The sequence below is a fragment of the Harpia harpyja genome, chromosome 4, assembly GCF_026419915.1.
Source record: "Harpia harpyja isolate bHarHar1 chromosome 4, bHarHar1 primary haplotype, whole genome shotgun sequence".
NCBI classification, from domain to species: domain Eukaryota; kingdom Metazoa; phylum Chordata; class Aves; order Accipitriformes; family Accipitridae; genus Harpia; species Harpia harpyja.
This window is the reverse complement of record NC_068943.1, coordinates 81673522-81700666: the sequence shown is the minus strand read 5'-3', so window position 1 is coordinate 81700666 and position 27145 is coordinate 81673522. Positions and strand designations below refer to the sequence as shown.

The window sequence follows — 27145 nt, the reverse complement described above, 5'->3', positions numbered from 1 at the left end:
CTGAGCTTTGTGTCTAACTCTCTCACGTTCCATTGCAAACTTCAGAGGAAGATGCTGAGAAATTATTGGCAACAACAAGCCCTCCATGGCCCCAAAGGTACAGAGGCACACTGAGGACTTCAGGGAAAAGAAGAAAAATATTATAGATGATATATAAGATGTTTTCTCTGATATATTTATATCTCTCAGAAAAACTCCAGAGGAAACACAATTGCTCTCTGAATTTGTTACTGGGGTGTCTTCGTAATAAAACATTTCACTGGAGCCAGAAGAGATTTAAAGAGGGAAGCACTCAGATGTCATAATATGCTGCAATCGAGTCACCATGGCTCAGTTCCTGAGCTGTCAGCAAAGCGAGCTCCTCCGGGTCCCACCCTGCTGCCTGCCTGCCTCTGTGCTGCTGTGAGCCACCGACAGTGCCTGGTGTGCCACGCGCCCGGGGCTGGGGGTCAGCGACATTGCCGGGCAGGTGGTCCTTGGCATTCCTCTCCAAAACCAAAGTGATTTTCTTCCACGAGACACAAAACTGCAACGTGTGGCTGCAATCGAAGTGAGTGTCGGCTCCCAGATGAGAGGCATTCCCGGGGCACAAAACTCCTCGGCATGCTGCCGTCCTGATCCTGCGTGTACCCTAACCAAGGGTTGTGTGAGAGCAGTAGCTCTCCTAAACTAGGAGAAAAAACCAAAACAAAACAAAATTCACAATGGCATTAGAAAAACATCTAATTTAATCCCATTGCCAAAGCCTCATCCTCCCCCCAATCTTTTCATGTTCCTGCTTAGTCTATAAAGGAGTCAATATTGTTCAGGTGTTAGGCATCCCATGGTTTTATGTATGTTATAGAACAGACCTGCTTCCCTGTTTCTTTAGTAGCCTCTCTAACTGGCTATAGGTAGCTGTTACTTTCTGTCTGACGGTCACTGTACACTGCTGCACAAAGGACTGTCCCATTTCTACGTGTTCACAGAGCATCTTGTGCTGCAGTGTCTGACCTAGCGCTGGAGCTCCTCTGTCCTTGTAGGACGTGTGGGCTCCCAGCTCCAGCACTGTCTGTTATTTGGCATTTTGGTAGTACTCCACAAATGCTTGGGGCAGAGTCCAGGTACGTAAAAACCAGCCATGACATGAAGGACAGCAGAATTTGTCAAAATTTATCTGACACCATCGTATTGCAAAGACAAATGTGGGTGCTCTGAAATAGAAGGTTTTTGCAGGACGTTACTGATTTCATCAGCGTTTTCAGCAATCTTTACGCAGCGCTTTATTCCAAATGCGCTGAAACACCTAGGGGTGACATGAAGCAGGACTGGAGCTCTGGAAAAATACCGTATTTTGTCCAACTCATAGACAATTGTGAAAAAAATTCAGGGGAAATGATTTTGCGATGGCTGTAGCATCCTGTCTGGACTTAAAGAAAACAGTTCCCTCCAGTTTTGAGCATGTCTTTTATATGACATTTTGAAAAGGTCAAAATACTTCACCATAAAAATGTAAACATGTCATTTGGGGTACACAATTGCATGTGGGCAAGTCACCATGGCCTCCTAGTCTCCCCTGGAGTATGGGCTGGAGCTGTACTGACCATGGAAGGAGGATGCGTGTCCTGCCCTAAAGCCCACTGACCCACTGATGTCTGGCTGGGAGACAAGAGCAGTGGGCTCACATGGAGCCACCTACTCTGATGATGCCTCAAGGAAAGTGCCTCGATGCTGGGGACGGTCTGAGGATTTTTTTTTTTTTTTTTTTTTTTGAGAAAAACTACTGGCTGACATGAATTCAGTAAAAACTTTGGTGTCACTGAGTCACCATCTTTACCAAAGAAAGTCTTGTCCGAAGATTGTTACCCAGCTAAGATATAATAGATGCAATAATACAGCTTTAAACCTTCAGTGTCATCAAAAACAGGCATTCTTATAACTCCTTCATCCAGAAATATTGGTCCCCTAACGGCTAACCAGGAATAGAAACGCTTCTCACTGGAGGCTTGGTAAATATTCTGTCCCCTGGGATGTAGATCCATTAGAGGATGGCTTTTTTCTCCCATTAGCGCTTCAAGGCCTGCAGACTGACAAGTACTCTTGGGTTCCTGCACCATTAATACAATCCTTACGTGAGATGGAGATTTGCAAGGGAACCTCTGGGACGTGGGAGCCCAGCTCTGGCAGGGTTTAGTCCTTACCTCCTGAGGCCAGTCATCCGAAAGGCTTGTGTCAAAACACTTAACGGCACCTGAAAATTAAAGAAATGAATGTGGTCTCTGCACGGACCAGGCAGCAGACAGGAAAGCAGCTCTTTTCTCATGTCAGATGAAGCCTGTTTAGTCCTGAATCCTTGAAACAGAAGAGGACACCCCTGGGTCGCAGTCGTGTTTTCTGTAACATCACCTTTCAAGACAGAGCTGCTCTTCCAATAGGACTGTTTCCAGCACATCAGCAACAAGCCTAAAAACATGTGATTAAAAGAAAAAAAACAACACTGGTGTTAAATTAGTATGGACTACCTTATAATTAATTTAAGATTAATGGGAACAACTGAGTTAAGATTCTGTAACGATAATTAGCAAGCAAATTACAATAAAAGAGAAGGGAGCAACTAAAAGTAATTATAGTGTACATACATTAAGATCCTGCACTGCCTAGCAAAATAACACATGTGTATTGAGATAACTACACTGCCTTCAACCTGCGTGTAACAGCACAAACAGTGGGGTATGAACAACCTAGAGGGTCCTCTAGCATCACTGGTGGAGTCGTATGGCTTCTGCATCTGATCTTGGTTACTATTTGTACTGTTAAATATAAACCGGAGTATGGTACACATACATAGTACAAAGCTGAAAAAAAAAAAAAAAGCATTTCATTAAAGCTGCAAAGTGAAATGCTTTGGATACGAGGAATAGAAGATATGCTTTGCACTATTCATTCACCATTTCCACTCTTCACTCTCATGTTATGATACTGTCTTTACTTTCAGGATTTCACACTGCTTTCAGGCAGACTCCTGCCTGTACCAGGCAAGGATGGACAGAATTCGTTTAAAGAGAGCGGATTTACTACCTTGGCTCTGTCATTAGGCTCAGCGTTGGTTCTCAGGCCTTATGTGCTTATTAGGGAAAAATAAAAGACAGTTATTGTTATCTCCTGAGTTTTTTCTACAGTTCTCACTGTGGTGGTGTCAAGCATTTCAGAAACATGAGGAACTACTGTGTAAGGAGATGACATCCTTATCCCTGTAATGGATAACAGGAGATGAGAGAAGGAGGCAGGGACTGGTTCAGAGAAATCTGAGATTCTTAACTCTTGATTTTGGAACAGTTTTGTGTTATATTGCATGACAGTTATTCACTCTCCCCTGTGTTTGTCCCAGCCATATGACTTGTGCAGTCTCTGTTTAGATCCTTGAGCCATCACAACTCTTTTCTGGTTAGATGTATGGGCAGCACCCAGCACCGAGAGGTCCCTGTCCTCTGGTAGGATCTTGAGCTGCTTCTACAACATAAACAAAATAATAACTTACAGACAGAGACTGAGCAATCAATGAAGGTCCAAACCAGCTTGGAGGGCAGGGGAGGGTCAGCATGCTCAAATGGCTCATCTGCTGGCTGGCGATGAGGAAATTCTGGTGCTGCTCCAGGCTCTGTATTTAGTTGGACTCACACTAGGGTCTTGAGCAAACCCCTTCACCTCTTTTGGCTCTTTCCAGTTGCAGAACAACCTGCTTGGTGCTTTCCTCTTCTTGCCACATCTCAAAAAAGCCCCCCCGAAACCAGGGTGCTGGGTGCATCACCCCTGCATGGCCCCCTCCTGACTGTGGGACACCAAGGAAGGGCAGCACACCTCCCACCAGCCGTGCGGTGCGAGCGGTACTGAGTCACCTTCTCCCCCCCCCCCACGGTGTCACAAGATGACAAAGCATCAAATTGGATTCAGATTTGCAAATTACAACTTTCGGTGCAGCTGAGCAGAACCGCGCCGCTTTGACAAATGAGTAAGTGGCTGATGTTACAGCACAGGTCATTTGTTAGGAAAGAAGGCTTTTCCCCCCTGTGGGTTTTTTTAATATATATTTTTTGTTTTAGCTTTTCAGATCTTTGATTCATCGACTCAGACCACTTGAGGTACAGACAACAGCAAGAGTCGCATTTTAACTAGGCAAACAGAGCTGTTTTAGGAGTGGCCTCTTTTGAGAGGTTAATATTATAAATGCATCTTAAATGTCTAATACATAATCAAATGCCATAAAAATGGAAATGTTATGAGTATTGAAGCCCAGAGAACAAAAATCATTGCTCTTGCCGCCAAAGAATTCAGCTGTGAATACAAGCTGCAAACTTGCCTGGAGTCATATTCCTGGAAGTATCATGATGGAGTGAAAAAATGAATGGGCCATGCCTAGTTTTTCCATGGTTTAGAACCATGCTTAAGTGCAGAGCGGAGCCTCCAGGTCTCGATCACAGACCCCACAGGCTTTTATAACCAAAGGTTGCAAGGGTTGTAGGGTTTCTCCTAGGTCCTTAGTGTATGCATAAGTAATGAACTGTCTAGAAAGTGCATGACAGAGGATGACAACCAGTAGGTGAAGGCATGATATAATGTTTAAGGAGCTGATTACACCTATACAGAGGAGAGCTGTAGCTTGGATAATTGAGTTTCAAGCTGATGGACAGCTGTTCCTACTGTGTCGCCTTCTGATCAATGGTGAAGCACGGTTACGCCTGCCGCTTGTTCTCCTGCCCTAATAAAAAACCGGGAGTGATGGATTGAGTGTTGACACAGGGCTCTCCAGCACAGCAATACCGCGCTGCCGGCAGGGGTGAACCTTCTTGTGACAAGTCTTTTGCCAGCTCAGCCTCTCCCCGAGGGGATGTGTGGTACCTGAAATGTCCGTACACCACCTGCCAAGCATCATCTATGACTATTAGCCAACAAAATCTTGGTCTCAGTCACCACCCTTGCCCTGCTAGCACGGCTTTGGAGACGTTTCAGGATATCTCCTTAAACTGCCTGCTATTGTTTTGCTCGGCAGACCGAAACGAGGGGCTTTTTGTGGCCTAATTTACCAAACAATGTAAGATTTTGGTCGTTCCTTGCAACAGAATTAAACTTATGCCATCCCGTTCCAGAAACCTGTCACCATATACCACGCAGGAGCATTTCTGCTGGTGCTGGGCAGGCAGAATGAGCTGCTGGACCCTGAGGACCCCCAGGCTGTCTTATACCCTGCAGAAGCATGTGGCTCTGCACACATGTGTGCACATGTATGTGTGGCTGCACACACCTGTAAATCTGCACCCCACATTCACATCTAATCCTCAACCTCTACTTACAAGAGGAGTGACTGCTCCCCAGAAGCCCCACGTGGCTCCCACACTTTAAAGGCAAGAGGCTATTTAGGCATTGGCCATTGTAAAAATGTTTCTGGAACACAGGATTTTCCATAGTAAGTGAGATTTGGCAATGCAATACCAAGACCTGCCAAGTGAGGATATTTGGATTAAGTTTTTTCACTGAAAATGTCATTCATCTAACTAAAGTGGCTTGTAGTGAAGGGCTGGAGCTGACAACTATCCCACCCCAAAGGCAGCTGGTGCAGAGAGAAGAAAGGCAACAACAGAGCTCACAGTTATTTCAATGCCCCATTTGCCATTTTCAGATTAGAAAGTTGCAGTTTGAAGTGCATTTTTTTTTAAATTTTATTTAAATGAACCCAATGACTATTTGGGGAGGGAAAAAAGGTTACATTTCAAAATTGAAACGAAATACATCAATGTTCTCAAAATGTGGTGTTGGAATTGATAGCAGCTGAGTTCAGCTGTCGTCTTTCCTGGTTTCTGGGTTCAGTTTTATTAAAAATGGTTCAGCTCGGGCAAACCTTAGCATATACCAGCACCCTGGGAACATTACAGGTGCCCTTGTAAAAAAAGTCATATGACACTCCTCCTGACCCACAGCTTCATCTGTCCTGCAGCACAAGAACTGATAAGCCCTATCACTCCCTGTCCTCCCAGATGTGCCCTGGTGCCGTCCTTTCCATGACCATTTCTCCAGGTGCCTCCAGCAGACATCTACATTTGGCAAAGGCATCAGCCCAGGTGATTTATGGGCTCCACCTTCAGAAGTTTGCTGCTGTCAAAGCCTATAGAAGGCAGCACATGCGCAGGCTCCTGCACAGCAGCACCCTTCAGCTCTCCTCTCATGCTTGCAGCAAGCTTTGAAAGATAACAAATAACGAGGAGGCAGCCTGAAGTTTTAAAGGAGAAGAGTCAATCCTGACTTATTGTTATTATCTCCTAATAGTTTACACTGTATTATTCTGTAATTACTCAGTGAATCATGCTGACAGTTTGCATGTTTGCTGTTTCTATGAGTTACTCCCATGCCTGCCTCTGAAGGCATCATTACTCTTGCTTGCAGAGGTGCTGCCCCAATGGGTCATGTCGAGCAGCCATCCCGCTGCCAGGCCACTCCAGGAGAGCACGGAGATACTATTTGCTTGGTTTTAGTAACAGTTTCTCATCTCTGTAAATAATTCCTTGCTAATTACGCTTTGACTGGCTGGTACTTATTGTACAGCCCCATGAATAATAGAATGGGGAGTAAATCCTTATTTTAATAAGGCCAAGAAATATTTAATTCAACCACTGTGCACTAAATTAAACAAGCCTTTACCAAAGTGGCTGAGAGACTGAGCTCTGTCTCCTGCAGAGATTGCTTTGTCACTGTCTTCTTTAGGCCACCGACATTTTTATTGTACCAATGGGGACTTTGCTGGTGCCATCTCACTGCTTTGCTCTGGGACTCCATCAAGTCCTGCAGTGACGGTGGCTGAAATAAAGAGCTGTTTCCCTGAGCTACTCTAAAAGCCCTGGTCATGCTTATAAAACATGGGGTTCATAGAGAAACTCCTCTTTCTGAGCCTCACTCTCACTTATTTCAATGGCACCTGGCTCACATTCCAGCCAAACTGGTTTTTGCCCTGTAGGGCAGAGGTCAGCTATGGGCACACCATTGCAGGGCAACTCTTAGCTTCATGTTTTTATTGCAACTGCTATTTTTCTTGCTAGTTATACTTTACCAAGTGCTAACAGACACTGACCTCCTACCCTCAGCTGGACCCCATCCGCTCCAGCTCCTAAGATGTGTGATGGCCTTGGACACGCACGCAGAGGGCTGATACTCTGTCTGCAGCCCCCTGGCTCTTCCTTTTTGCTGGTGCCTGGAGAAGCTGATAGCAAAGAAGTTTAGGGACATGGGTGGCATCTGAGAGCCCAGCGTGCACAGTCTGGACTCTGCCTCCTTTCCACAGCCCTGCTTTTGCCCATCGCTGGAGTGATGTAGCCCATTGCATCATCACTACCCAGTTTTCTTCATCAGCATTTTCTGGTTCATCGTGAATTTTCCTATGATGTGCCAGCTGAGCATCCCTTTTTCACTGGGCTTAACCTTGCTGTCTTGACAGAGGGCTTTGCTGCGGCTGTTAAACAGCTCAACCAGAATGACCCAGCAGCGCCCTGCTAATTGCATGCGCTCCTCTTGACTAATTGTGTCTGCTCTGACGTACCACCGAGCTCCTCCTCGGCCGTGCTGCAGAAGGTGGCGGCTGTGGCACTTTTCTGCATGTTTGGCCTCGGCACCCCTGAGCTTCTCTCCCTGATGTAATTGTGTTAGCAGCATGTTCCCTGCCTTTTTGCAAAGGCATCAGTGGTCCATGCTCTGGCCTGGCCAGTCCCCGCTGTAGCAGCAGGATCAAGCCCAGGAAACTCAGCTTTCCCAGCTACAATTTCAACACAGCTCCTCTTTGCCAACACCAGCAAAGCTGCAAGCTGGTCCTGCTTGAGCCATGCCCAAAGCAAAAGCCATCTCTCACCACTGGCTTTTCCTCAGTGCCCCAGCCTCGAAAACTTGACCTCAATGAACACAAATGTTGATGCCACTGGTGGCGCATAGACTTCCTCGTGGTAAGGAGGCGAGTTAAAAATGCTCATCACCAGAGGAGATGCTGTCTGTGGAAGTGACTCAGCAAGTCCAGTCCCATAGAAAACTCCATCAGCTGGCATGCATCTAAAATCAGGGCACTGCTGGGGGTGTTTCAGTCTAGAGCAGTAGAGCTGGCTGTTAATATCACAGCCAGCTCCCAGTTGGACTCTTAAAATTAACTGCTAGTTTTACCCTCTATGGCTTATCCCCCTTTTCCAGGGAGCTCTACCTGCTCCCAGGCAGGACAGGGCATCCCACCGAGCATTTCAGAGGGGTCTGATGTCTGCACCCCCCTCCCCATTCAATTCCACTGCCAAAAACAGTTCCTATTTCTTTGACAGCACCACCTTGTCTAATGTTATGCGATTCTGTGAGTCTGCAGCCAGTTTTATTAGCTGAAAAATCAGTGCTTGGTGTGAAGTGGCTCACTTTCAAGCAAGATGAAATATTCTGGTATTTGATCTTGCTGGTTTATTTCCCGGTGACAGAGCAGTCTCTCTGCCCATTGTGGATCAGGAAATACCAATCTAGCCCATGCCAGTCCTGTTTCTCAGCGGGGGTTTCTCACTGAAAGCAGCATGCATGCAAATGTAATACAGTTATATAAAAGTTTGCATTTCAGAAGTCTTATACCTATTTATTTAAAATATTTAAACTAAAAAGTACTTGGGGAGTTAATGGTTATTTTTGACCACGTCACACCTTCTTCAAGTACTGAGGGGCTCTAACCAAACACAGCGAAAGCATCAGGCAAACAAGAAGAAGAGTCTGAAAGTAAAGGAAATCTTTGATTTCCATCCATCTCATTTCCACCTCCAGCCTCCTGGGGCTAAGAAGCAAACTGCTCCTGAAAGCCACTACACTGATAGCACACATCTATCAGTGTGAGAAGTGGCTCGGGGAGATGCCCTGCTCCCGGGAGCCCTGCCAAAAGGACTGATCCTGAATGCCAGCCTTCCCCAGAGCTGTTGGTTCTCCTCTGCAGATGAGCTGGGAAAAAGCAATGGGTTTCCTCCAACCGCTACATATGGCTGCTTGTGCAATGCAAGGCAAGGTGTAATTAAGAGCTGCTCTCCTGGGCAATCAAGAAATCAGTGATGAGAGCCCTTCCCGTGCAGGAGCCTCAGGAATCCCTACAGTGACAGGGGCCGGGCATTGCCATGGCTCTGCATTGCAAAGGTCACACGTGGCAGGAGCAAGAGTGGTTGTAGGTTAGAGAAGCAGCAACAGTTATAGTCTGAGTTATTGTGGCACACAAATACACAAATGTGATCACATGAAGGTGTGCAAGTCTCCCAAACCCAGGCTCCACAAAAGCACGAAGCAGCGCATGGGCCCATCCGTAGGTGCACGCAAACACACTTATCTCAAACTAGAAGTATTTTTAAAATAGGTGCTCTATTTGCAGCGTGGGAAGTGATTTCCCATCCAGCTCTGCCTGCTTTTCTCCATCCTTGGCAATACCAGACCTCCTTGTAAAGCAGCCTAATGCAAGGATGTAACTCCTGATTTCGGAAAGGCTGAGCCACCAAATTACTTGCTGAAGCCAAATGGTCTTGGGGTGCTTAGGGCCGTGCTGAGCTGTGGTTTTGTGTCTACCTTTCAGTAGGGTGGAACCCTGATACTGAAAAAGCAAAAGGGAGTTTCACCATTGACTCAGCAAGGCCATGGTGTAATCCTTAACAGTCCTCCAAAGGAGTGATCTGGCAATCCTCCCAGCACTGTGTAACTGAGAGGAGGGTTAATTCTGAATTATTCAAACACCTGCCCTGTGGTTTACTGGGGTCATGCCTCCATGTTTCAGGGCTTTGGTTCTCTGGGAGAGCAGTTCCAGGTAGTACCCGCTGCAGGTGGGGAAATCACTGTCTTTGCCCTGCTTTGCTCAGCCCATCTGCATTTGTTGAGGCTTTTGCAACTGCCACAGCAGCAAATGCAGCCTCGAACATTGTGTGGATTTCCCCAGCCCTCCAGCGCAGCACAGCAGGAAGCAACTAGTAGTTCTCTGGCAATCACATCTCATTTTTGAAAGGTTCATCCCTAGAAAATGCTTAAAGCTAAATCTTCACTGACCAACCCTTCTTCTGAGCACTCTCCCCACCAGTTGAGCATGTGTATAATGCTCCTGAATTCAGCACATATATCCGGCTTAGCAATAGGTAGATCTCAGCTCGTAATCAGTCCCCTATTGTTTTCTTAACAAACAGGGGAATTTGCTCAGACTGTCACCCTTAAGGCGACTACTGTTTGTAAGACAACCAAGAGATTATAATTATAAAAGCAAGCACAGCGTGTGTACACAAACCTAACTCTCAGGAAGCGTGGATGAATCTGGGGCGGATATGCTGCTGCCTGGATTTAGAAGCCCAGAGTTATTCTGGTAGCTGATTCAGTCCCTTTTAAGATGCACGAAGCTGTTACTCATGATAGTAGCTCCAGGCCATGTGCTTATCTGAATTTCACCACCAAGCTTGTGTGGGTGCATTAGGTTTACACCAGCAAGAATGGAATCTGGTCCACATCTAGAGAAACCTATTGGATATGAGACGATCCTGGGTCGCACTGAGGCCACTTCACATAGCTTTAGCCATGTATTACCTTTAAAGTCTCTTTATACTGCCAGAGAAGTCTGAACGGACCTATGTGAGGAGACCCAGCTGTATTAAACTGGGCAAAGCATAGCATTCGTGCTTCATTTATGAACTGCTGCATCCTGAAGATTGAGTGGATGCAAACCCTCGAGGAGTCTGAGAACAGACTCCCTGGCAGTGCTGCAGCCGTGATCCTGTCTGCCCCCAGCACCGAACGCGCTGGGAAATCTGGGTGAGTGCAGCTTTTGCTCAGAATAGCAATTTCTGACTCCTCGCCCTGGTGTTCCCTGTGCTGCACAGGCTCTGTGCTCTGCCTGGTGCACACTGTTCGGAGCAGCATCAGTCCTCCATCTCCTTAGTCCAGTAAACCCAGTAAAGCAGAAAGCTTTCACTGGGCTATGGTGGGTGATTGCTGTGGGTGCTGGCAGAGATATAAGCAGATAACAAGCAGCCGATTCATGGCATTTTCAAAAAAATTCATTATTATGTATCTTTATACAATATCAATTGAAAAGTACACAAACCTTTATAATGCTTAAACAGTGTGATTGATACTGGGTTATTGTGCTGGTTTTGGCAGGGGTAGAGTTAATTTTCTTCATAGTAGCTAGTATGAGGCTGTGTTTTGGATTTGTGCTGGAAACAGTGTTGATAACACAGGGATGTTTGCGTTACTGCTGAGCAGTGCTTATACAGAGCCAAGGGCTTTTCTGCTTCTCACCCCACCCCACCAGCAGCAGGCTGGGGGGGCACAAGGAGTTGGGAAGGGACACAGCCGGGACAGCTGACCCCAACTGACCCAAGGGATGTTCCAGACCATATGGCGTTATGTTCAGCACATAAAGCTGGGGGAAGAAGAAGGAAGGGGGGGATGTTCGGAGTGATGGCGTTTGTCTTCCCAAGTCACCGTTAGGCGTGCTGGAGCCCTGCTTTCCCGGAGATGGCTGAACACCTGCCTGCCCATGGGAAGCGGGGAATGAATTCCTGGTTTTGCTTTGCTTGCACGTGCAGCTTTTGCTTTCCCTATTAAACTGTCTTTATCTCAGCCCACGAGTTTTCTCACTTTTCCTCTTCTGATTCTCTCCCCCAGCCCACTGTGAGGGAGGTGAGCGAGCAGTTGCGTGGGGCTTAGTTGCCAGCTGGGGTTAAACCATGACGGTCCATAACTGTCCCACAAGAGTCCATAAATTCTCCATTCATGCCTGTGTCCATTAATCCCTTTCCAGTCTGTGTAAAATGCAGGAGAGTTGTTGCCGCAAGCGGTGGCGCAGGCATGCTGGGAGCTGTGCTCGCCCTCTGCTCCTTCCCAAGAGGTGACTGAGCAGTGCAAGTTCCTACGTGCTCTGCTGTGAGCTAAACAGCAGCCTTTGGCAAATGCCGTGGGTCTCGGTTTTAGAGGTGCAGAGAAGGTCCCGGCTCATTTTGCTTTCACCAAGTTGTCACTGAGCTGAAATCCATTTGCTTTCCAGCAGCCTAATGGGAAGCTGTTGGATTCAGGCATGTCCCACTCTGCAAAGTCTGGAGATTGTCAGGAGTGTAACATAAGACTATGCGAGTAGCTGTATTAAATCAGATTGAGAGTCCGTCTTCTCCAATATCCTGTCTCTGATAAAAACATATACCTAGAGAAGAGGATAAGAATAAGGACAGCGTGTAAAAAACACTGTTCCCCCCAAATATTGTGCTAATCTCTATCAGTCTGTGGCCAGTCTGTCGAAGACTGACATGTATCTTTGTATTAATAGCCCTCAACTGATTTTTCACCATGTGTGATGTGGAGCAGTACACTATTCTGCTTGTTTTGAACCCTATCTGCTAATTTTATTTGACATATTTCTGGGTGCACTCCAGACTCTGGGTGCTCTCAGAAGGGATGCTGGTTTGTATCAGCCAGAGAGTATGATGCCTCCCCTGATCCTAGCACTGGTGATACTGGTATCGAAAACCAACCTTGTGCTGAGCACCAAGGAGCAATAACAATATCACAGTAAACTTCCCCAGAGAAGCAAAAGGGGTGATTAACTGAGCAGGACTGGCAGGGAGATTTGTAACCCCCAGACTTGCAGCTGAGGTGGTAGCCGGTCTGTGCTGACAGCTTCCCAAGAAATGGGTTGCACCCCAGCAGCAATTTACTGCCCAAGACCTGGGTCTCTGCACAAGAGCTTGTGGAGAACAACGTAAGCTGTCCCAGGCTAAGTTTTCCAAGCACAAGATGCCAGTTTTCCCTTTAAGCTGGCTCTAAGATCAATATTTTGAATTCTTCCTTTTTTTTCTAAGGTCAGCATCAGGTGTTTCCAATTATCACAAAGAAACACCACATTACTTCATCCGGAAGAGCAGAAGAAAATAAATTGGAAATACTGATTATTTGTCTTGTGCAATTATTCTGGGAACAGTTCCCTGGGGACTTACTGCATAATGTGATGTCAATGAACGTGAGAAAAGAAACCCTATTGTCATGAAAAACACCCACCACGAGGAAGGTATTCAAGGTTTTTTAGTGTCCACATGGAAATGTCTCATCTCAGCCCCTTTCTGTCCATCTCAGAGATGTGATACACCCAATGTGTCACTATTTCCAGGGGCTAAATGGGGAGTGTGGGAGGATGCTGCACTGATATTTAGGAGTAGCCGGAAGGAAAATAAAGAGTCCTGCTTTTCCTCTGTTTCATGGAAGGTTTGAGGAGGCTTTTTGGAGCGCGATATGCAAACAGGCAGATTTCCAGCTGCTGATTCCCCCTTATTTGAAGACTCTTGACGGCCATCACCTTTCATGGCACCAAGGGATTGATCCTGGCAAGGGTGGGGAAAGAAGATGGGGACGTGTTCATTCCCCAGATTTTAAAGCCTGGTAATTGGCACAGGAGCAATTGCTTCCTTGGAGCATCTTGTTTACAAGAGTAATGGCAAAATTAAAAAAGCCTCATACAATGTTGAAACAACTCATATTCTTGCAGATAAAAAGGAGAAAGCGGAGGGGGGACTACTCAAAAGGAGGGCACAGAGGATGTTAGAAAGAGTTTGATAGGTGTGTTTCCAATGGACCTTTCTCAATTCTCCACAGAGGTTTTACACCTTCAGGTATATTTTTTTAAAATATCAACTCAGAGACAAAAAAGCCTTGACAAGGAAAAAACATTGACATGCCATCTCAGAGAATCATCCAGTCCATTAACCATCGCTCAGAGAAGCACCATGTGCACCCACCGCGCGCTCACCCAGCCACATCCAACGACTTTAAGAGTGGGAGAGAGGAATTGTGAATATAAATGTATGCAACATTTACAGGGATTGCTATAGAGGAAAATAAAAAAGACCAGGAAACTTCACCTTTGTGCCTTATTATACACCTGGAGCAAAACCACTCCTCTAGGAGGGGTAAGAGAATCGATTCAAACCTCCCCAAAAAGCATTGACAACATTTCTTCGGGGAAACTAATTCTGACATCTTTCTTTGTATCAAGGCAGAGTCAGCCCATATGTCCCTCCTGGAGGAACCTTCTTTCTGCTGCAGTTTCCTTTCTTTCGGTTATTTCTCATCCAAGAGCTCCCTTGATTTTGGCTTCCCACAGGAAGAAGAAAACAGGTGTTTTTAATAAAAAAAATAGTCATCAGCCACCAGATCAGCCAAATGCTGGAGCCTACAGGGAAGCATTAATAAAAAAGTGCTGACTGGCTAGGATGGGAGAGGGGACAGCTTGCCAGCGGCTGGATCCTGGCCAAGAGAGAGGCCAGGCTTGATCTGAGCCAGGTCCCATTGTCCTTCCTGCTGTACCAGCCTGTGCCTGGAAACCTGCTGGTCTACACAGGAGAGCTGGGCAGGGAAACTGAGGCACGGAGCAAGGTGTCCAGCTTCACATCTCAGAGCAGGCGTGACAAACCCAGTGTCCTTTTCGTATGCCCCGGCGGCAGCTCACAGCCCAGTGAAGGGTTGCAGCAGAGCCCTGTGAGCCCAGCGGGGTTTTCGGGGTGCTCTCCCCCAGCTGCCACCCAGCCTTGAGCACACCCAGGCCGTGATGAACCAGGGCTGCGGGTCTCACGCTCAGCTCACAGCTCTGCTGGCCATCCAGCTGCCTGCCTGTGCTGCTCCTTCATGTGCCATCATCCTTGTTTTTAACCTCTGCCACTAACTCTCCCTTACAAACAAGCCCCAAGGCCAGATCCAGTCGGGATGGGAGCTAAAATGCCCCTGGGCATCCTCAAAAGCTCCTCAGGAACTGCAGAGGTGGCTTTGCACAGCCCAGCAAGAGGCACTTGCAAGGGTCCATGCAAGGTTGGGACAGTGTCCGCAAACAGTCCCCACCGCGGGGACGACGGTGTTGCACCTCCGCGAGGCGCAAACCCCTTGTGCATCCCAGTGCAAACCCCTCGTGTATCCCTGTCTGTGTTGATGCCTGTTGGCATAGTAACGACATGCACAGGGAATATTGGCTGGATGCCATCTGCAGACACTTCCCTGAGGGTGACGGCTCAGCCCCTTTTCTCTTCCCTGTACAGCACCGGTGGCATTTAGAGGGTATTAAGGGTGCAGGGCCAAATCCTGTTGCTCATTCCCCCACCTGGGAAAATGTGCTGAAACTCCCCTGAAGTTCATAGCGAGGGACCCAAACTTTCTCTACTGACAGCAAGAGCAGAATCCAGCCCTAAGTGTTCAAAATTTCCCAGTGTTGGTTTTTTTTTTTTTTAAATCAATGTCATTTTAAAATTATATAACTGTAAAAAACCATCTGAAAAACTTAGGGATGGTGCTTCTATTTTATCAAACCTTTTCTCCATTAGTCTTCCCACACAACTGCTGTCACCCATTAGCCTGCCAAAGAAACGTTAGATGGATCCTTTCTGTTTGGCAGCTCTGCAGGTAGCACTTACCTGCCCCGCCAGCCAGCCCCACTCCCACCCTGCCCAGCATCCCTGCGGATAGGCTTTGCCCGTGCCAAGGACAGCGGGAATATTAGCAGGGACAGTCTTTTAACACTGACCCAGTGTCCTCTAGTCCTGGCCAGATCACATAAAGAAGGGAAAAGCCCCCAAACTCTCCTTCTGCAGCAGCTGCTGGTGTCGGGAGAGTTTGCAGCGACCTGGGATTTCCACAGATGGGAATTGCCTAAACGAACCCATGCTGAAATACCCAGCAATATTCCCATTGAATTTGAAAGGAATTGGAGCAACTTTGGGGCTGTCAAAATTTTTCCTTTGAAATAGTTTTTTCACAGGCATTCAGGTTTTTTTGACAGAGAGAGGGAGTCTTTTCCTTGTGCAGAAAGGGGTTGTTTCCCTTGGGAAATACCACTGAAAATCCCTCGACACCTGCAAACAGCTGCTGTCGCCCTGGGAGTCTCCACGTGCCTTCGCTCTGCCGCGCCGCAGGGTGAACATGCCAGGAGCAGAGTTAGGTCAAAGCTGAATCTGCTGGAGATTTGCCCTCGTATACTTCCAGCCGCATCCTGCAGGTACACTGACAATTTTTGTAATAATTGCATTTATTGATTTCTTCCAATGTGACCTTTGTGCTCAGCTAGAGCACACGGGTCTGCGAGCAAGCATGAGGGTGTGCATGCATGTGTGACATGCACCCTTCCCAAACACTGGCCCACGCACAAGCTGCTCTCCCATCCTCAAGACATCTATCCCCAGGTCACCGTTCATGCTGTGGACCTCTGATGCCTGCTTCCCGTGCAGAGCCAATTGCTTACAAAGAAAAAAAAAACCTAAACTAGAATTTTTGCAGCAGCAAATTATTGTGCAATGCTTCGAGCCACGAATCATTCCCAGTAGCAAATAGATTTGGGGATGGGGAGGTTTCAGTGGCAGTTTTTGGGTCAGATCCTGGCTGTGGGACCACTCCAAGGCTGCTTAATCCTTAAAACTCTGGCCAAAGCCTCTGTGGGGAGACCACAAAATGGCCCAGCAAGTTAAATATTTGCTTTCCAGCAGATGACCCTCATGCAGCAAATAAGGCAGTCTCCAAACACGACCCTGGTTCTGTGGGATGAAAGGCTCATGTTGCTTCATGCAAGAGGTGACCGTCCCCTTTTATCCCGACCGAGCTGTGCTCATATTTCAGTATTTGAATCATGACTGTTCCTGCTTCCCTCCCTGCTGCTGTAAAGAACAGGGCTGTAGCAGCCTCTTTGCCTTCGCTTGTATTTGAAATAATAGCAACAGGTTTAAGAGGAGAAAGGGCCATTTCCCACCTGGCTCCCAGAAGAGTCTTCAAATACCTAGGAAAGACAAAGAATAAATATTAACTTAAGAAATTGCTCCCTTAACTTGATTTAGAAGCAAAACTCCCTGGGAGAGATATAATTTTCAGCCCCCTTCAGCATCTAAACACAGAGCAGCTTTCCTCTGTATTTGCTAGGTCCAGTAAATTTAACCCGAAAAAAAAGGGTTCAGCAGAGGCAGGAAGGGTGGAATTAAGACAGCAAGCAAATTTTCTGTCCAGACAGAGGAGGTGACATGAAATATTCACCAGGACTCCTCCTGGCCCTGGTGTGAGCGCATGGGCTGGTGTGCTGGTGCCACATTCAGCCCCAAATGTCCACCGGGAAGCTCCAGGTTCCCATTTTCCAGGTGCTATTTCTCCTTGGGATGTGACTTTTGAGGCCAGGTGAGGTCCAGGAGAGCCTCCAGACCCACTCTCTCACTCCAGGCTTATGCCCACATAGTATCCAAAATTATCCCCCCAAGACAGGGGGAGCTGGGATCTCCCTCCCATGCTTCCCACTATTGCATCCCACTACCACGTATGAAGGTGTAGGTGATGTCTAATCCCCATACGAATGGGCTCACGGCCACACAGCCCAGGACCAAAGCACTGAATTTCACAGATTTGAGTAGTAAAGTGGGCTTAGAGGTTTTTTTCTTTCCCTAGATTCTTTTTTAATTAAGCCAGAATGTCTTCTGTGGCGGTGTACACAAAGCGGTAAAAAGCTTTGGAGTGTGATTAAACACCCAAGTGAAGCAGCGACAATATCGCTCCTGCTCCCGCGCTGCACAGCCCATCAGAAATAATAGCTAAAATAGCAGGAGCTCACCCAGCAAAATGCCAGGCGACTCCAAGCAAACTTCAGCCCTTTATATACAGGGGGGGAAAAAAATAAAAATAGAAATGACAACAAAAAACTGGCTGCAGCACCGCTCTGTGAAGAGCTGCCCCAAGGTTTTGAAGTCAGAGTTGCAGGCTCTCTCTCCAAAAAGGAGATAATATCCAATTTTCTTTTTTGCCTTCCGGAAGATGGAATAATTTCTCCAGCCTCTGGCCATGTCTCATGCATCCCTCCCTTTCCCGCAGTCTTGCAGGGCTACTTTTTAAAGGTGTTGCTTTCTCTTTTCTCATATCTGTGCTTTGTGTTGGGCTGGATGGATCCAGGATAACTCCAGCAGGGTCGGTTAATGTGGGAGAAATATACCAAAAGCTCAGGTATTGGGTGCCAGCCTCTTTTTCCATCTATCTCTCTCCATTTTCTTACAACCCCCAGACAGAGCAGCAGCGATTTGCTCGAGCTTGCAGGGTGCTGCCTGACCCTCTCCTGCCCAGCATGACCGCACGATGTGTCACCGTGGCTGAGCTAAAACTTTGCTGCTGGCCAAGCGTTGGGGCTACCCGGTGATGGAGGGGAGGTTCTTGGTCAGCCCTGACAGCTCTGGCCAGCAGGATGGTGGCCACAGGGCCACCAAAATGCGTGAAGAGCATTGCAGCAGGAGGCGGGTTGTCCTCATGTTCCCTTGTGACCAGGGTACCGGTAGGTACAAGATGCCCCATGCTCGATGACAGATTTATTAAGTGCAATAGAAAAGGAGCTTACCAATATTAAGAGGCCGTGAGAACTTTGCTTTTTAATTTGCTCAAAAGAATTCATGTTAAAATTAGTTCTTAAGAAATCCAGAGGTATTTTCATTTGTTTCACTCCCTCTCCTCTTCAGTGGCGAAATGGAAAACAAGAACAGAAAAAAAGGGAGATAATTGGGAGGATGCCAGCTGAGAAGTTTAAAATAGATTAAAAACATTCCTCTTTTCCACCTGCAGAAGAAAAATATATATAGATATATATACACAGGCATATATATATGTATATAGTCCCATTTTGTTCCTTTAACGAAAATCAGTGAATAATGGTTATATCAGGAAGTGCCTATTTAACTAGACTCTGCTAACTAGAGGACATGGGACAGCCCCGTCATGCTTGGTGTTGCAGAGGACTTTTGAATATCTACGGTTGGTTTCCAAAAGTATGTCAAGCCCATGAACCAGCCCTTTCCAGCCACGTGTCTCAATGTCCCCTCCAAAAAACAGGGATGAAGGAGGACTAAATCCTTTCAAATGTGTGGGGATGGGGGACTCCCCGCATGTGCATCCCAGCTGCTGTAAATGCAAATGTGACACCACTTACAGGGGAGTCACAGCCGGGTCGCCCACTCCAGCTGAGATGTGGCTCCTCCTAAAGTCTTTCTAATTAATCCTTAGCAGCCTCCTGCATAACCCTAGAAACCCCACTTTTATTTGCTTTTCACACACTATGAGTCCCAGTGTAATCCCCCAAAGAGCAGCAGCATCTTTACTCACTTGGGCATTTGTTTGATCTCTCTCAGCTTTTTTTTTTTAACACACGCACGAGGCATGGAAAATGAGATATCAAAAGTTTCCCTATTTCTGGATCTGAAAGCAGAGTTGTAAAATGCAAACCATTTGACTGCTCTACTGATGCTAGAATGCATGCAGCAGATTAAGAAATAGGCTACTGACATATTATTTATGTGCCTTCAATATTTTGTTATGGATCAAGTATTTCACCTCCCTACATTAAAAACACACAGCCCCAAAACACTCCCTGTAACAGATGTAGTGCAGGGCTGTACCTAGGAGGGTCCTGCTCTGAGAATCCTCAATTAATTTGGAGAATTTCATAGTTGGAAGCTCAATAATTTACTTTCAAGGAAAATAAAACAAAACCACCCCCCTCGGGAATAAAGGCACTGTTGCTCGTGGGGTGGCAGCACCCTGCAGGTTCCCCAAAGCTGCGCTGGTCTCGGCTCACACTGGGGCGGGTTTCTCATGTACTATGGGATTTGAGGTAGCAGTAATAGAATTAAGGCTGAGATGGTAGCTTCCATGGAAACCCCTATTTCCAAGTGTTTTATGACTTTCTCGTAACATGGTGACTTCAGCAGGAATTGTTTTTGCAGCGGTTAGGCAAAGCAGAGAATTATTCCGGAAAGATTAGCGTTTGCAGAACACAACAAAGGAGAGCGTTCATTTTGCTCTACGACACACCAGCCTGCTGGGCTGCAACCTTAGATCTGCCCCACCGGGGCGGCTCGTTGGGTATCGGTGCCCAAATCATACCCCAGCAAAGGCGGCAGCTTTGCAGCTGCCCCGCCAGCCAGCGGTGCCCAGCTGTGCCCAGCCTTTGCTTTCTGCACCGGCATCTCCAGTGGCAGCGAGGGATGCTCCTGTGCAGGGAAAGGGGGTCCCTTTCCCGACCGATGGCAACTTGAACCTCCTGCCTGGAGACAACCGGCCTTTCGGTATCTGACCCCCGTTCTGCTTGGCTTGCGCTCCTGAGAGCTAAAATCAAGCCCTTCATTTTTTCAGGGGCTTTGACAGCACAAAACCCAACACTGCAAGGTGGAGATCAGAGTCCTGCACCCTTTGATCCCATCCCTGTTATCTCGCCTCCTGCTTTTTGGTACTAAAACAGCTATAAACCTGATGATATCACAGCTTTTGCGAAGCTGATCGACGTCCGGGGTACGCTCATGGTGTTAACCACCAACCCGTAACTCCTCGTGGCACCAAACCGGGGATGTATCTGCTGCCCACTCGCCCACCAGGAATTGCTCTGCAGAACTGAGCAACGGAATAAATCCCATAAATCCCCCGGGATGCGCTAACTCCCGTTCACGGGGGGGAGTGAAGCTGCAGCCCTGCGAGCCAAGCCCGGAAACCTCGGAAACTCTTTTGCCAAATTCACATTTATGGACCTGAGCTTTTAACTCAGCATCTCGCTCTCCCGGGGGATTGCAGGGCTCTGGCGAACAGGGGTTTTGTGGGTTTTTCAGCTTGCCAGTCACACTGTGAGTGCAGAGGGAAAAGCATTTAGGGTTGAGCTTTCACTCCTTTTGCTCCCTTATGGGATGAATTAAATAGTTATTATAATAATAATAATAATAATAAAAGGGTCCAGCTGGAACAAAGTATTATGATTTACTTTCCAGGGGTTTTAAAGCTTTTATTTAATCCTTTTTGTCTTAACCTGAGTCGATGTTTGAAGTGAAAATGAAGTTTCAAAAGAAGGCAATGCTTTTGGTTCAGAAAAACTTCAGAATATTTGTCTTTTCCTTACCTTTCAGGGGCACGCAGGTTATGTCTTGGAGGGGAGAATGGCACGATTCACCCGAAATGATTCACTGAATTTCTCCCGTATAGTTTTCTTTCCATCCAAACTCTGTTCTCCAACAGAAGTAGCAAGCTTACCTACCCCAAACGATAATTTTAAAAGTGACTTGTTGATTAATAAGTAATATTTATTGATTCCAGCTCTATTATTCCTTCCATGCATTAAGGCCAATAAGCTTTTAAGCTGCTCTGGCTCTATAAAGAATTAACCAGGACTCTGATGAAGCAAGTGCAGGGGGTGAGTGTGTAACGGGAGCTGCTTTCTCAAATAACTTGAAAAATGGAGAAGGTTTCCAAAGGGTGGGTGGCCGGGCAGGGCGAGACATCACACCAGCTGATGCAGGCTTTGAATTTTATGGTCAGGTTTTGTCTGGTTTGTCTTCATAATGTTTTCATGGGGAAGCTTTTGAATTTCAGCTCAGGGTGAAGTTGGTCTTGGCCATCCTACTCCTATTTACCATCAGCTGTTTTTTGTTTTTTTTTTTAATTAAGAAAAGTTACTTCCCTATGATAAATCAGGCAGGGAGATTTGAGCAGATAATTTGGAGTGGGCGCATTTAAAGGAAAAAAGCAGCTGTCCACGCAAACCTGCTATTCTTTCCTTTACAATCCCCTTTTGTCAAGCTACCCCCACCCGAACAAAAATCAAGTGAAAAAGCCTTTAGAGAAGGGGAAGAGGTTGAGAATAAACCAGCGGACAAAGTGCAGGGCTGCGCTGTGTTTCTCCAGCCAGGCACAACCCATAGCCCAGGCACTGCCAGAGAACCTGGCACCATCCAAGACTCTCTTTGCTGTAAGGCAGTGACGAGGTTTGTGGGGGAGGGAATATTTGAGGATGTTTATAGTCAGGCACCTTTTATTTCCTTGGGTTTGTGTCAATATATCATGGGTATAACAATCTCAGACCGCCTCGTGGCGAAGCGGTTTGGATGTTTATTATCCTGTGAGTGAGCCAAGGGGAAAAACTCCCACTGATTTCAACAGGCGGCAGGAAAAAAAGCTGAGATCTGCTTTGAAACCAGGCTGAGAGGCTCAACGGGAGTTACTAGACACCACGTTAGAACAAACGTAGTAACTTCTGGCCTTTTCCCATTCGGTTTAAGAAAGGTCACGGCCATCTTTCACGACCATCGCTTTCTGAAAAGGATTTGACACTTACGAGCAGTGCTAAAAAATGGTGAAACTCCTGCAGAGCGTGGACACAAGTACGCCGCGAGCAGGAGCACTGCAAATCATCAAAGTTATTTGAGGGAGTAAAGCTGAGCCCACAGCGATGTGTTTGTGCAAATCACTGCTGCCACCAACTCCAGCACGGGAGACCAGGGCACAAGCTCAGGGCCCCTCAAACACATTTTTCCCCGTGGCCCCAGAGCCAGGAGTGGGATTTTGGGGACGGTTTGCCGCACGTTTGCAGCTTTGCCACAGTAAAAAAGAAACTCTGGAGATAACCAGGCTGTAACGGCTCCATCTATTGGGTAAAAAGATACAACGGATCAAAACGCACATGGAAAATGAATTCAGGGGAAAAAAAAAATATCAGAGGGGATTCGAAGCAGTTATTGCCACTTACAGCTTAATTGGACACAATTATAGGAATGCTTCTCAGTACTATTCGAAATCAAAATGAACGTAACGGCGAGCTGCTTTTCAGCGATCAGAGCTAAGCAAACCCGATGAGATGCCAACACGTATCGCAAGTTATTGTCGTCTCGTGAAGGTGTTGGGGAAAAGGGGCTTTTTTTGTGTGTCCGATGCAGGGCAAAATGAGCCCTCTGTTCCCCAAAGGGCTCTCCGGGCTTTGGCATGACACAGGCAAACGGGTAGCAAGGGTCGGAGGGAGGGTGATGCTTCGGTGAATGTGCTTCTCCATGCTTCCACTCGTCTTTCATGGAAGCGGAGAACCGTAGAGCAGCTTTGCTACGGAAAGCAAAAAAAGCAACCCCCCCAAAAAAGCCAATCCACCACTTTTCCCAGAAAAGAACCGCTACAAAGAGCAGGCTGCAAACCTTGCCTGTATTTCTGGAGGCTTTGCTTGTGTCTGTGATATCATGTTTTTCCCCGGGGATGCTGAAAAGCAGAAAAACAAACTCCGGCTGGAGGAGGGAGAGGGAGAGAGGGAGGGAGGGAGGGAGGAAGGGAGGGAAGGAAGGAGAGAGGGAGGGAGGGAGAGCTCCCCAAACCCCGGCCAAGGCCGGCGGCAGCGGCGGTCCCGGGAGCAGCGCGCAGGGCCGCGCTCCCCCCTGCTCCATCCCGGGGGATAAATCGAGGGGGGGGGGGGAACACACGGGACCGGGGAAGGAGGGGGCTCCTCCAGCGAAGGAACGGCGCGATCGGGGCCGAGCATCCCTCCCTCCGCCTCCCGAGCGCGGCTGGCGCCGAGCGGCGGGGCTGGCCGCCGCAGCCGGGACTTCACCTCGGGAAAGCTTCGCTCCGTTCTTCCTCCTCTTCCTCGCCGGCGGTCGGGGCGCGGAGGGTTTCCCCCGGGGGAACGGAGGGCAGCGGCATCCCGGCCCGGGCAGCATGAGAGCCGGCCGGAGCGCGGGTCGGGGCTAGGCGGAGCGGCGCCGCGGGGTCCCGGAGCGACCGCCGGGGCTCGGCAGGCGCTCGGTGTCGGCGAGCACCGGAGGTCCCGGAAGCGAGCCCGGTAGTACCGGGAGGGGAAGGGAGCGGGGAGGGGAAGCCCGCGGGGTTGCGGGGGAGCTCGGCGGTGCCCGGGGGGCGCCGAGCCCTCTGCTCCCGCGGGCGGCGCCCGGTACCGGCGGCGGCGGAGGAGGAGGAGGGGGAGGACGAGGGGTAGCGGGAGTCGGCGCCGCAGCATGTGAGCGGCGCGGCCGGCCAGGCGGGAGGCTCGGCCGGCGACTCGCGGGCAGGGCCGCCCCGCGGCGCAGCGGCGGCGGCAGCAGCAGCGAAGAGCGGCGGCGGGGCCCGGCCCGGCATGCCGCGCTGCCGGAACTGCTGGCCGGCTGAAAGCTCGGTGGTGCCGCCGCGGCGGCGGCTTACCCGCCTCGGCGGCTGCCCCCCCCCCCCCACCCCGCCGCCGCCGCTGCCGCTGCCGCTCGGGGCCGCTGCCGGCCGCGAGGCGGGTACCGGCGGGGCCCGGCATGGCGCGGCGCTGCTCGCACTGATCCCGGGGCGGTCGGCGGCGGCAGCGGGCGGCGGCGGGGAGCGCCCATGGCGCGGGGGCGCCGGGCGCCGCCGCTGCGCACGCGGCTGCACGGGCTGCGGCACATGTGCTCGCGGCGGGCGGCGCTGCCGCGGCGGGCGCTGTGGGTGCTGGCCTTCTGCACCGCCCTGGGTTTGCTGCTCTCCTGGTCCTCCAACCGCCTCCTGCACTGGCTTTCCTTCCCTTCGCACACCCAGGTGCGCACCGAGTGGAGCCGGCAGCTGCCCTTCCCCGCCGTCACCCTCTGCAACAACAACCCGCTTCGTTTTCCCCGGCTTTCCAAAGGGGATCTCTACTACGCGGGGCACTGGTTGGGGTTGTTGCTGCCCAACCGGACCGCCCGGCCGCTTCTCACCGAGCTGCTGCGAGGCGACGAGGCGCGGCTCCGGTGGTTCGCCAAACTGGCGGATTTTCGCCTCTTTTTGCCCCCCCGGCACTACGAGGGCATCAGCGCCGACTTCATGGACCGCCTGGGCCACCAGCTGGAGGACATGCTGCTCTCCTGCAAGTACCGCGGCGAGCTCTGCGGGCCCCACAACTTCTCCGCGGTGAGTGCGCTCCGGGAAGCACCCCCGCTCCCCCCCCCCCCTCGGCCCGACCCCCGCCCCGGGCCCGGGTCCGGGCTCTCCCCGCCGCCGGGTGCGTGGTTTTTCCCACGCTCGCGGCGTTGCGGGGCCGGTGGCGGGTCCTTGCGCCGGCAGCGCCGGGGCCCCGGGAGCCGCAAAGTTCTCGTCGCAGCCCCCGGCGCCTTTGGGAAGCTTCCCGGCGGATCTCTGCCCGGGGAGCTGTCGCCCTGAATGCTTTTTTCCCCCTCTGGACCAAAGCTGATGCTTTCTGTTTTAAGGGTAACTCTGGCCATCAGCGGTGGGTGGTGAGGAGCTCGCTGCCCCCTTATTTTTTAATTAAAAAAAAAACCCCACCAAAAAAACCCCACCAAAAAAACCCCCGCTGCAGCCATCCCAGCTACTTCGGTCACATTTTCCCTGTTGCTTCCAGCATAGTTGCATCTGAACTTTTTCCATCTCCTGCTGGGAGGCAAAGTTTCCTCAGGTGAACTCTGGCTGCAGATGCAAGGTTTAGGCTTAGCTTTGCTCCCGCACGCTGGGGAGGGGGGGGCTGGCAGCTGGGCCCCTCCCGGGCCCTCTGCCAGGGGTCGGCGTGGGATGGGCGGCCCGCGCTCGCTTTGGTGCCCGCTCCTTTTGCTGCCCGGTGAATTCCTCGTGGGTTAGCTGAGCTGCACCCTGCGCAGCTGTGTGGTGTTGTGCAGCGTGATTTGGTTTGCAAATGATGAGCTCTGCTAATTGGAGCTGCCGCCTTTACCTTCTAGAAGGGCCCCGGCCCCCTTTGCGCGAGGGCTGACGCACCGGGCGGGAGTTTGCCCGTGGACTCTGCCGTGGGATCGAAGCCCTAACCTTAGGGCACTGTTTTGCAAACCACCGGGAGTATCTGCTTGTAAAAATTCCCGTGGGACTGTTTGCAAGCTACAGTGCAGTAAGAGGCGATGCTGAATCGTAATAGCTCTACATGAGAGCTGAAACCGGACTCTTTTGAATGACCGTTTCGTACTTCGTTGATAGCAGCTGGATGTTTATTGGGCTGGAATATTCTGCTCTTATAATCTCTGCAGATATCCAGGAGAGAAAGGTATACGCTGTGATTAAATACTCTTGCTGCTGTTAGTGGTGCTGGTGTCTGTAGGGAGAGATAACTAGTTGGAGCTGTTGCTGCTTTGCACGCAGGAGAGGAGTTGAATTCCCTGTTCTGTAAGCGCTGCCTGAGATGCATACCTAAAATCAAAAGAAATTGTCTCTTTGGACTTGTCACATCAGCCTAGCTGGCTGCTAAATTGTAAAGAGGAGGAGAAAGAAAATCCCTGCGGGATGAAGTGAGCTGCCCAGGACTGTTGAGTTAGCATATGCCACTGCAAAGATGAGCAGAAATGGCACACTTAAAAAAAAAAAAAAAAAGCATATTGAGACAGGCCCTTTCTAGTAGGACACATCTGCAAACCAGTACAGTGGCATAAGGAAATTTGGGAATAATAGGCAGAAACAGGAACTCTGCCTCTGGGCTGTGAAAAGCTGCCTTCCTCTTCCAGTTCCTCAGTTTACAAGTGTGATGAAGTTTGCTAGTCGTCAGTAGGGCCTGACTGTAGGTTTTAATGAACTCTTGTTCCAAGTTGCAGCGAGCAAGGCAACGTGATTCGCGTTGTCTCAAGAAACATAAAGCCTGGAGCCCTGTTTTGGCTTGACCCGGGCAAAGGATGCTGTGGGGAGTGATGCAGGAGTTAAGGGCAGACTTTCTTTGCTGTGACTGGTTCCTAAATGCTCTGCGGCAGCTGTTTCATGCCACCAAGGCGGGCTAACGAACGTGGTCTTCGCCAACAGTCCTGCACAGATCTGAAAAGCTGCCTCTCGAGGGTGGGAGGGAAGGGAACGGGTACGTGCCAGCCCTGAGAGTCTTGCTGGGAGCTCGCAGCACACCAAGACCTGGCCTGGGGCACGGGGGAGCGCTCCCCATCTCTCCTGTCAGACCTGTGCCGTCACGCGGAATCGCTCAGCTGAGGAAATAGGAGAAATACAGGGGAATTTTTAACCCTTCTTCCCATCCCAAAGGGTGTGTGGCCCCAGGGGGATGCACTGGAGTGGAGGGAGATGGGAGCCCTCCGTGCCGGGGGAAGCAACTGGATCTGCCTTCCCTGCACCAAGTTGCTGCGTGAAGGGGGGGGGTTAGTGCCAACTCCCTCCGTCACAGCACGTCCTTCCTCCTCTGTTTTAAAGCAAAAGAGAGTGACCTCTGTGTCGTCCTTGAGTAAAGGCTGAGGAGCTTCTCCACCTGTGAATCCCTAGTAAAGAGAGATTTTTCTTGGGGAGATGCTGGAAACAACTTCTCTGGGGTCTGACACGTGTCCGGAGAGCTCGCTGCGGCGGGGACCTTGCTCCCCCGGGGCGTGTGGTCGGGGATTGAGGTACCAAACCCAGGGTTTGGGGTTTGCTGCGAGGGTTGAGAGTTGGGCAG

General features: G+C 49.5%; 1 protein-coding gene across 2 annotated transcripts in view; it reads left to right on the top strand.

Moving 5' to 3' along the window:
* Positions 1-27145, top strand: part of ASIC2 (acid sensing ion channel subunit 2) — a 523103-nt gene that overhangs the window by 395029 nt on the left and 100929 nt on the right. Inside the window, exon 1 of one of the 2 annotated variants that reach the window (XM_052785065.1) lies at positions 24083-24675. The exons of the other annotated variant lie outside the window; for it this stretch is intronic. Coding sequence (XP_052641025.1) covers positions 24136-24675 — 540 coding nt within the window. The 5' untranslated portion in view covers positions 24083-24135. Of the gene's footprint in view, positions 1-24082; positions 24676-27145 lie in introns of those variants that run through there. 2 annotated transcript variants of the gene reach the window in all.